Source organism: Pleuronectes platessa, chromosome 1 (genome assembly GCF_947347685.1).
Source record: "Pleuronectes platessa chromosome 1, fPlePla1.1, whole genome shotgun sequence".
NCBI classification, from domain to species: domain Eukaryota; kingdom Metazoa; phylum Chordata; class Actinopteri; order Pleuronectiformes; family Pleuronectidae; genus Pleuronectes; species Pleuronectes platessa.
The window spans coordinates 28,223,171-28,234,645 of NC_070626.1; the positions used below are offsets into that span (position 1 = coordinate 28,223,171).

At 47.3% G+C, this 11,475-nt stretch overlaps 1 protein-coding gene across 2 annotated transcripts in view; it reads right to left on the reverse strand.

Moving 5' to 3' along the window:
* Nucleotides 1–4,967, reverse strand: part of kcna4 (potassium voltage-gated channel, shaker-related subfamily, member 4) — a 43,569-nt gene extending 38,602 nt beyond the window's left edge. For both annotated transcript variants that reach the window (XM_053421914.1, XM_053421913.1), the window contains exon 1: nt 1,736–4,967. In XM_053421914.1, coding sequence (XP_053277889.1) covers nt 2,865–4,967 — 2,103 coding nt within the window. In that variant the 3' untranslated portion in view covers nt 1,736–2,864. The remainder of the gene's footprint in view (nt 1–1,735) is intronic.
* Nucleotides 4,968–11,475: the final 6,508 nt, after the last annotated feature.

An 11,475-nucleotide genomic window follows, 5' to 3' on the forward strand; every position in this document is an offset into this window, starting at 1 on the left:
TCACAAACAACAGGGTTCCAACTATTTACGTTATGAAACAAACCCCTGGTTTAACATGATGCAGCCTCCCCCAACCCACACTCACACACACACACACACACACTTCTGCTTTGACAGGCATGGAATACCTTTCTGAAAAACATTAACCATAAATAACTCTCACTTCGTCACATGTCCCGGCCATATGTTCTAAATCTGCACCACAAAGACTCGCCGTGCACGTGACAACAGGTTCGCCGTGCACAGTCCAAACCATTCAGCTCTCTCTCTCTGTGGCTCGGGATGAAACAGCCTGTTTCCACAGTCGGCTCAGCAGCTACAGGCCTAAGAATATGCCTGACCCACACACTTTGCTTGAAAAAATGTTTTGGATTGCGCCTCTTGCCATAAGCCATGTTATGTAAGTGCTAAGTGTGAGGTATCAAGAGGAGTTGTGTGCCCTGTGCCAGCATGGTGTGTGTGTCTGTGTGTGGGCGGGTGTGGGTGCAGGTGTTGAAAATATCTTGTATGAATAGTTCCTCTGAGGAGACAAACACACGGCGCAATAAATGATTCTGTGTTCTGTGTTGATGGCCCCCGGATGAATATGGGCCGGGAGGGGGGGGGAGCAGGGAGGCTCTGATGCAGTGACTGACAGGGTGAATGGATCTCCTGGATGAATGCAAATGTCCATGGACTGTGACAGAAGTTAGGAGAGACAACTTTATTAAATGGAGTTGCGATGCAGTAAGTATCACTCAGAAAACTTTGTGACTTTTCTGAGAGCAACAAATTTTAACTTGTCCTCAACTTTTTCCCAACATTTCAGTTACCTGTTTAAATCCCTCAAGATTACATATATAATCGGAATCGGAATGTGCAGTTGTTGCCAAGTTTTAAAGTTAAACTGCTGCAGTCAAGTTGTGTATCGGACAGTGATTGTCGCTTTGTTGCGATGCCACAATAATTCTGCTCATGCAAACATCTTTGATTTAGATTTAAGGTGAACACACTGAAGCTTTTCCCACCAGATGAATATGAAAACACCCAAAGTGTCAAACTCTCATTCTATAAAGTGACGGTCAAACAACCAAAAAGGCAATTTCGAATGAAAACTACTTTTGCTATATCTGTACAAACCATATGGAGTGGATGGTAAATGTTTCTGACAGATAAATGCAGTGTGGTGTGCTTCACGTCCCAATGTCCTCGTCCTACACTTGATATACAAGGTGAATCAATTATGTGGAGGGACTGCAGAGACAAACAAAAGAACCATCCAAACCTAAATCCCTTGTTTTGACTTGAGAACAGTGAAAACTGTCAAACCCAGCAGAGGAAACTCAGTGGTGATTAAACATTGTTTTTCAGAATTATATAAAAGACCAACTAATCCCAAACTGCATCTGTAAACTATCCAGACACTCTATTAATGAATCCTTTGTGCTAAAGCTCCCAAAACCACCGACACGAGTTCTCAGCAGGCCGACCTCGTGTCAAGGTGGATGAGATCATTACTGCTTTTACAAATGAGAAGGGACGTTACCTGACCACACGATGACGTCATGTTTACCATCATCCATCTTAATCTACACACACATCATCAGGCCTCACTCACTGATAGAGGACAACCGAGGCCGCAAAGTGAAGGTTAGGTTCAGATATTTTTAAACACTGTTGCATATCTACACACACAAGTTGTTTGCATCACCACTGAATGAAAATCACTGTCACACATGCACTGCAGGCCACATACCTTGGAAGACGTCCACATCCTGAAGATCCTCTGAGCTCGGAGGTACTCATAGTCCTCTTGAGAAAAAAAGAAAAAAAAAAATTGTGCACAGAGTCCAGCGGACAGGAGAGGAAGTTGCTCACAAACTGCCCTCCGCGGAGTTTCCACAACACAGAGTCGTTTTTGCTATAGCTTTCCATCTGCGTCCATGTAAAGGGATATTGTCGTTTTGAGGTGGTTTAAATGAAACTTGGGAAACTGTTGTTGCAGAGGCTCCGAGCCTTTCCATACAAAAAGCTGGCGGGGCGAGTCGTCTCTCCAGCCACGTTCGACTCGGATGACTCATGTGCTTAGCTCTCATGGTGGGTCAACAACATGAGGCCTTTGAGGCCTGTTGTGGAAGTTATGTCATAAAAATGATTCTAGCCCTGGTTCATTTGATGACTACTAAATGCTTTATCTTATCAATGAGGGTTTAATTAATATTAACTGGACAAGTAATAAATCTCTTAGAGTCCAATTTCCATTGGCAGCATATTAGAGGGGTTCTTATTATCCTTAGTTTGCTCTCTTTGTGGAAGCCTCTCAAACATTCTTCAGCTAAGTTGGAGGATGACTAACGTATTGTCATGTGCATTGGCCTACAGCTTTTGTCTCTGAAATAAAAAGATGCCAAACCCAGCGTGAATTCTACATTAGTGCAAACAAATTTGTAAGTTTATTGCATAACAGCAGAAATCCCTTGCCCCCTATCCATTCTCTTATTGACAGATGAAACCCATAAAGTGCAAATGCAAAGGTTGTCTTGTCTCGAATTTCCATTTTTATGTCTAATTCGGAAGCCCATTCAGGTTAGATGGATTAATGAATCAACCAATTAGGCAAATATTAGCTGTGCTTGTTCCTAATCGTTGGCTCTTGTGTGTGGAGAGAGGATTTAGGAGAAACTATTGTTCTGAAATGGAGAGAATGAAAACTGCCAATTGGTGTCTATGTGTGAGCGTGTGTGCGTTTGTGTGTGTGTGCGTGTCGTGCGTAAAACGTGTGTCAGAGTGGACCACCTGCTCTTGGGCACAAAGAAGCATCTTTATAGGGAATATTCTTCTTTAGAAACCAAAAAAGAATACACGAAACGAAGCTCTACTTGTAATCACACGTCAGTCTGAATGGATTTTGAGTTAGTGCTGTTTTTCCTGCTGATGTCTGTGCCGTTTCCTTTACTCGGGCTCTTGTCCAGGCCGCAGAGCGACTCCGTGACCCCCTCCTCCATCTCCATGTACTCCGCTTTGTCGCCTAGCGAGGATCCAGAGGGCGAGCCCTTGAATTTCCTTAGAAAGTCCGGGAAGTAAGGGCACACCGGGGGCAGGGTCTCCACCACCGCCGCCGACGGGTCCTCGTTGTCCGTCTCCCGGTGGTAGAAGTAGTTGAAGTTGGACACGATGACCGGCACCGGGAGCGCGATGGTCAGCACGCCCGCGATGGCGCACAGCGAGCCCACGATCTTCCCCCCCACGGTGATGGGCTTCATGTCGCCGTAGCCCACCGTGGTCATGGTCACCACGGCCCACCAGAACGCGTCGGGGATGCTCGTGAACTGGGACGAGGGCTCGTCCGCCTCGGCGAAGTACACCGCGCTGGAGAAGAGGATGACGCCGATGACCAGGAAGAAGATGAGGAGGGCCAGCTCCCGCATGGAGGCGCGCAGCGTGTGGCCCAGGATCTGCAGCCCCTTGGAGTGTCGGGACAGCTTGAAGATGCGGAACACGCGCACGAGCCGGATTATTCTCAGGATGGCGAAGCTCATCGCCTGCTGCCCGTTCTCCTGCTGCTGCGCCAGGTCCGTGCCCAGGGTGATGAAGTAAGGCAAAATGGAGACAATGTCTATAGTGTTCATAATGTTCTTGAAGAAAACGGTTTTGCTGGGACACGCGAAGAAGCGCACGATGATCTCGAAGGAGAACCAGATGATGCACACCGTCTCCACGATGAAGAAGGGGTCGTTGAAGGGGGTGAACCCGTGGTCCGGCTCGGTGGAGTTGACCCGCGGCTTCAGATACTCCTTCTCGTCCCTGAACTCCGGCAGCGTCTCCAGGCAGAAGATGACGATGGAGATGACAATAACGAGGACGGACACGACCGCGATGCCCCGGGCGGCGGTCGAGCTCTCCGGGTACTCGAACAGCAGCCAGATCTGACGCTTGAACTCGTCCTCCGGCAGCGGCTTCTCCTCCTCCTTCACGAAGCCCTCATCCTCCCGGAACTTGAGGATCGCCTCCTCCCCGAGTTCGTAAAACTTCACCTCCTCGGAGAAGATGTCGAACGGGACGTTGACGGGTCTTTTCAAGCGTCCCCCCGACTGGTAGTAGTAGAGAATGGCGTCGAAGCTCGGTCGGTTCCGGTCGAAGAAGTACTCGTTCCTCAGCGGGTCGAAGTACCTGATCCGCTTGTCGGGGTCCCCCAGGAGCGTGTCCGGGAACTTGGTGAGAGTCTGGAGCTGAGTTTCGAACTTCAGCCCGGACACGTTGATGACCACCCGCTCGCAGCAGCCGAACTCGCTGTACACGTTCCCGTACCCGGACTGAGGTCGCCGGTCCGTGATCGACACCGTCTCCTCCTCATCATCCATGTTGCACAGAAAGCTCGACCTCTTGCTCCCCTTGTCCCTCTCCTCCTTCTCCTCCTCCTCCTCCTCTTCCTCGGCGCCCTCGGCCTCCTCCTCCTCCTCGATCATGATGTCCTCCTCGGATCCGAGCAGGGCCAGCTCCGAGTGGCGCAGGTCCCCGCCGAGAGTCGTCCGGCTGCGTCTCCACCGGCCGACGCCGCGCTGCTTCTTGCGCTCTCTGAGAACTCGGTGCGTCTGCTCCGGCTCCTGCTGGTGTTGTGGCGGCTGCAAGGAGGAGGAGGAGGAGGAGGAGGCGGAGGAGGAGCGCGAGGCGGTGCCGCTGATGTTGGCGCCCGCGGAGGAGGAGGCGGCGCGAGACTGATGCTGGCGGTTGTTAAGGAGATGAGCGCCGGAGGAGGTGGATGAGGATGAGGACGAGGTGGTGGAGGTGGAGGAGGTAGAGGAGGTGGATGCGGACCCCGTTACGCCGCCGCCGCCTCCTCCTCCCTCCTCACCGCTGCCGTCCTCGGCTCGAGACCCTGCAGCCTCGCGCTCCGTGTCGCGCTCCCTCTCCCGTGCGCGAGCTTGGGCATATCCGTACGGCAGGTGACTGTTGCACCCACCGTCCGCACCCACCATGGCGAACTCCATCTTGATGGTCGGCTCGCTCCTACTGGGCCAGCGGGTAAAAGTTGCAGCTCGGAGCGCGCGCGGACAGAGAACGAGGCATGAACTGGTTTGGACTGGGAATAGGAGACCGTCACGACAACAAACACACCTCAATCCGGTCCATGCTGAGTGCCGTCCATGTGGCTACTAACATGACAGCAGATATTCACCTCCTCCTGGCCTCCAGCGGGTTATGACATCATAAGCATAACCAAAAATATACGTCCGTCTATATTTGGATGAGGGGATGAGGGGAGGGGAGGGGGGGGCACAGCCTGTTACGCAGACGCCCCGTGCCCAAAACTTGCAGCGCCCTTTATCTGTTCGCCATCACAAATCACCAAGTCAACAAGCGACACCAAAACAGTCTCCCCCCCCTCCCTCCCACCCGGTTCCTCCGGTGCCCATCAGGTGGTTAAATCCTCCACGAGCAAGGGCGCGCGTCCAAAATGCGTCCGCGGTCAATCGTGTGTGGACATGTAGATGAGCCGAGATGTGTTTTTAAAAAGAGCAGATGGAACAATCAGGAAGAGGAGAGTGGATCACTGCCGGTGTGTGATGGAGCTCCGGTGAATCTCACGGACTTTACCCCTCTGCCGCTCTGGAGCTGCGAGAGAGGAGACAACAAGGCAACAGATAAATAAATAAAAACATTTAAAATGAGGTGATCACATTTGATGTCTGTGGTTGTGTTGGCGACCGCACAGTGATTCTTTCTCCTAATGGGAGGCAGTCAAAACTTAACAAGCTCATGAATATTATTATTATCGTTATTATTGCATGTTATTATCAGGCTGACGTGAGTTAACGAGAAGGCAGGGCTTCGGGCACGACAGCGTGGATAACATATATTTATAGTGCAGACATTACGCACGGATTTTTCTACTCGTTAAGATAGCCTCCCCTCATTCTGACATCCATACTTACATCTGAAGAAGGGGGCCAGAGCAGAGCCCTCTACAAACAGATCTGCTGGAGGAGGAGGAGGAGGAAGAAGAGGAGGAAGAGGAGGAGGAGGAGGAGGAGGAGGGAGGCTAGGTGAGGATGCAGCTGCTTGTTTTTTTTGCCCAAAATCTCCCCTCTTGATTTCAGGGGGTGCAATATCTCAAATCCCTCGATCGTATATCCAGGCAGTGTCCATGATAACATCCACTGTGCTCTGACGCACTCTAGAGCTGGAGGACACTTTTTTGGGGAGGGGGGTAGGGGGGCTGCGTCTCGACGTCTTGTCTCAATTCAACAGGATCTGTTCAGCCACTTCAGCCCCCGGCTGTGCTGCATCGCTCCCGGTTCACAAGCAGCGTTCACAAGCAGCGGTGATGGGGTTCTATCCCCAAAATAAAAATAAAACAGACAAAGAAAGAAAGGAAGGAGGGGGGGGTGCAGGTGTGCAGCGCGGGCAGCGAGTTGGCATCGAGCGGCGGCTCCGCACGGTCACGGCGCAAAGATGCACAGGGGTGGGTAAAAGTTTAGCTCCAGTGGGGCGAGGGGGATCGACCCCGCGGCGGAGGCTGAGCGTCACACATCTGTCTGTCTGCCGCCGGAGCCCTACCTACACTCCCGTATCCCTCCCATCGTGTGATGGTGATGGAGAGCCTCGGTGAGAAAGTCGCTCCCGCGCCGCAGCGCACGCAGGCGGAGCTCGGTCCTCCCCCAGTGGTTGCAGCCGGTCACTGCGCGCCGTGCTGCAGTCTCTCACACCCGAGCCTCCTCTGCCCTTCACCACCACTGCCGGGTGGCAACCGGTGTCCTCGACCCCCCCCCCCCCCCCCCCCCCCCCCCCCCCCACACACACACACACACACACTCCCACCAAAAAAGGAGGTGCATTACCTCGCCCCTGTGATGTAACGTGACCAGCGTATAACGTCATTATCCTCGGGAAGTTGGAGTTCAAAATACCCCCCCCCCCCCCCCCCCTCGACCCACAACGACAGGGCACTGCTGGGGTTTCTTAAAAATGATCTTACTCTTAGGAATCAGTCTGGGAAACGTTTCGGTATTTTGTCCTCACCCAGTTTGCACCACAGGACAAGAAATCCAAAACAATATTTCACCTGAACTTTCACAGACAGCATGTGAATTTACAGCAGTGGAGATCAGTATCACAGATTCCAACATATTCTTTCCCCCAATTATACTCTGCAGTGAAACACTGCACCAGGCCTATCAAATCACAATTAATGGTACATATTTAGATGATCAAATAATAGGTAAGATATTTATTTCAACTAAAAATGCTGTTTCCTCTCTCCCAGTGTCTATTTTCTCAGTTTTATTTCACAGTTAGCAGATTATCTTTATAGGTTTTAGACTCTGAAGCTGTCACCTTGAATTTATTTTCCAGGCTAATCAATTAACTGACAAACTCTCTGCTTCACAAACCTTTAGAAATCCTAATATATTTGCAATCTGCCCCGTGACTAAGCATCTAAACTCAATTTGGTTTTGTTGTTTTATACTTTGATATTTGATTAAGTATATAAAGCACTTATTTCAGAAGTGAATTCATGTATTTCTTCATTATCCTTTAAGTGCATCCAAGAAAAGTTCAGTCAATAAATAAACAGAGAGGAAAAAAGCACAGAATTTGTGCCAATGCTGCAGATATATCTATATCTGTTTCATTACAATATGACACAACTTCAGTGTCTTGTCATAGAGGAAACAGTATTAAACCACATACACAAATCAAATCCACATGTGCAGCCAATTAAATGTCTGTGATGTACAAACACCAACCCTGGAAAATTCCAGCTGGTTTTAAGAGTGAAGGACTTTTTTTTTATAAATGTTCTTTTTGCCCGAGGCATGAAAACATAAATAAGTGATGTTGTCGAGGAACATTAACGCTTTTAAACCGAGAGGAAATACAACTTCACCTCTGTTGCTCCCTTCGAGGTCGAACTCGTGTTTCAACGCACCTCAGATCAGCTCTCTCTCCTGAGCTGATTTACAGATCTGTTAATGTCGAGTTTAACAGCCACTGAATCAAAGGTCTGTTTATGTCATTAATATTTGTAAACGCAGCAATAGGAGGTGAAATATATTTGGAACAAAACGCAAATGAATAATTGATACCAACTCTTTAGTTACTTATGTAAAATTTATATTCAGATTAATGTTTCTGTGGAATAGAAGCCAAGAAAGGCTATGTCGCATTATTGCAACATAGATGAATGAGTGAAGATTGAAACAGTGACTGACTACTGTACTTACTGATTACCTTTCAGTAAGAAAGGATTAAATGAACTTCCAATAAAGAAATATAATGCAAATCAACTTAATAAGGGCGTCACGCTATAACCAGGAGCTCTGAGGTTTGACTTAGGTTCAACCAGGAAGTACAGGCAACGCACAACAGCAAAAAGATTTTTGTTTTCCTCTCATCCTCTACATACTGTTAACGCAACAGTGAACTTCATATCCAGGAAGCAGAGTTGTGTGACGAGCAGCTACGTGTTTCTCTCTGTTGTGTTATATTTCAAGGAAGTTTCCGAGGTGTGCAGGTTTGCAGATCTCAGCCAAACTTTGTTCCTAATAAAAAAAGTTGTATAATAAATCTACAGTTGATAATAACAACGAGCCGTGAAGTGTAGCAGCGCTCGGCTTCGGGGCCCTGCTGTGGCCAGGTTGTGTTGACGTTTAAATCACATTATAACGTCTTATTGGAGTTTTCCCCTTCATGAAGCGACATCGACAGGTGACCGCTACCAACCACCTGAAGACACATGTCCTGGGTTCCAGTGTAAACAAGCCAGTGAGTCATAATCAGACTATGAACTTGTAAATAGGAATATGAAAGGCATATCCTATCAGCAAGCAGCCTTCTCCTTATAGGACCTTGTAGAATTGGGTCAATGATTTGCCGTCCCTGTAAACGTAGTGACTGAGTCTGTCCCCAATAGGACTGAAGTGTAATGAGCTCACACCTCACTCTCTAATTAGAGTGATACAATTCAAAACCACAGCGGCACATTCACACAGTGTATAATTAAAGGTCACCTCCTTCCTCCCTGTGTTCTTCATCTTTCACGTGACCTGAGACGACCTGGTTTCTCTCACAGTCACAGTCACGAGTGTGGAGACTGGGCCGCGACACGCAGACTGACAAATCACTGTGTTGACGATGTGTTCAGGTGCTAATTAGTCCAAGAATGAATTACTATTGAAACAAGCTATTAAGAATGCATGACCTCTTTTGAGTGATGAGTATTGAAAACTAAGTTTAATGAATATGTTGGTGATTTTTTATTAATGTGGCCACATTAAGTCTTATTCATACACAGGTATTCTCCACAGTTTGTGAGAATAATGATACCTGAGGAAAGGACAGTTTTTTTGAGCATCGTTCTGTAAACAAACAAATTTGATGATTAGTGGCCCGTGAAATAAATCATCTAAAGGTCCGTGCTGACGTCTACGATTCAAAATAAAACCAGTGCAGTGCCCGGTTTTGTTGGGAATGGGCTGTTTGCTCATTCTGTGGTGATGCTGGCTGCCGCCTTCTCTTCTGAAACGGTAAACACGTCCACACAGAAAGTAAATTCTGCGGAACCCTGAAGTTCACGTCGCCACTGCTGCACAGAAAGCAGGGTGAGGTTCAGTGGAGCGTTCACATGGTATCAGCGTAATCAGGAAAAATCATCTTAAATTTGACATATACAGATCTCAGCCAAACTTTGTTCCTAATAAAAAAAGTTGTATAATAAATCTACAGTTGATAATAACAACGAGCCGTGAAGTGTAGCAGCGCTCGGCTTCGGGGCCCTGCTGTGGCCAGGTTGTGTTGACGTTTAAATCACATTATAACGTCTTATTGGAGTTTTCCCCTTCATGAAGCGACATCGACAGGTGACCGCTACCAACCACCTGAAGACACATGTCCTGGGTTCCAGTGTAAACAAGCCAGTGAGTCATAATCAGACTATGAACTTGTAAATAGGAATATGAAAGGCATATCCTATCAGCAAGCAGCCTTCTCCTTATAGGACCTTGTAGAATTGGGTCAATGATTTGCCGTCCCTGTAAACGTAGTGACTGAGTCTGTCCCCAATAGGACTGAAGTGTAATGAGCTCACACCTCACTCTCTAATTAGAGTGATACAATTCAAAACCACAGCGGCACATTCACACAGTGTATAATTAAAGGTCACCTCCTTCCTCCCTGTGTTCTTCATCTTTCACGTGACCTGAGACGACCTGGTTTCTCTCACAGTCACAGTCACGAGTGTGGAGACTGGGCCGCGACACGCAGACTGACAAATCACTGTGTTGACGATGTGTTCAGGTGCTAATTAGTCCAAGAATGAATTACTATTGAAACAAGCTATTAAGAATGCATGACCTCTTTTGAGTGATGAGTATTGAAAACTAAGTTTAATGAATATGTTGGTGATTTTTTATTAATGTGGCCACATTAAGTCTTATTCATACACAGGTATTCTCCACAGTTTGTGAGAATAATGATACCTGAGGAAAGGACAGTTTTTTTGAGCATCGTTCTGTAAACAAACAAATTTGATGATTAGTGGCCCGTGAAATAAATCATCTAAAGGTCCGTGCTGACGTCTACGATTCAAAATAAAACCAGTGCAGTGCCCGGTTTTGTTGGGAATGGGCTGTTTGCTCATTCTGTGGTGATGCTGGCTGCCGCCTTCTCTTCTGAAACGGTAAACACGTCCACACAGAAAGTAAATTCTGCGGAACCCTGAAGTTCACGTCGCCACTGCTGCACAGAAAGCAGGGTGAGGTTCAGTGGAGCGTTCACATGGTATCAGCGTAATCAGGAAAAATCATCTTAAATTTGACATATACGGCTTCTCAGGTCTGAGAGCAACAACTTAACCCCTTGTAGACGAATGTAGCAAATTTGCCTCAAACCCCATTCAGGTCTTAATCCCGCCGAGGTGACGATTGTGCCTGATGGTGCAAATACTACACATACCAAGGAAGGTATTGGAAGCTCTCTCCCGCCATCTAGTGGTCGGAGTGCAAAAATACATACTAGCCCCTAGGGACTGTGCAGCAAAGTTATTTTGAGGTATTAAGCTGTATTTGAAATACTTTTATGATGGAACAGCAATGATTGTACAGAAAACATCTGTTGTTATTCAATTTAAAGCAAAAGCAGCAGCAATATAATAATCTACATAACAAAAAAATGTCATTAAGTGTGTGCCCCATTATGCCTAATGTCGCTAATTTGCCTCATACCTTAATTTATATCTATTGTATATGCTATATTGAAATTAACAATCTCCACTTAATTTAGCATCTGTATTACAGGCCAAAAACACCAATAATATTTTTTTTATATAATTAGAAACTAATTCAGGCAATTAGGGGTTAAAAAGTCATGGCTGAAATTTTTGGCTCTTGCAAACTTAGCACCTAACACAACTTCCTCTTTCTTTGCCATTTGTCTAATCTGCAAATATTTGACAGAGGTGTCGAGGTGCGTTTTATTTAACTTCCCTAAACACACAAC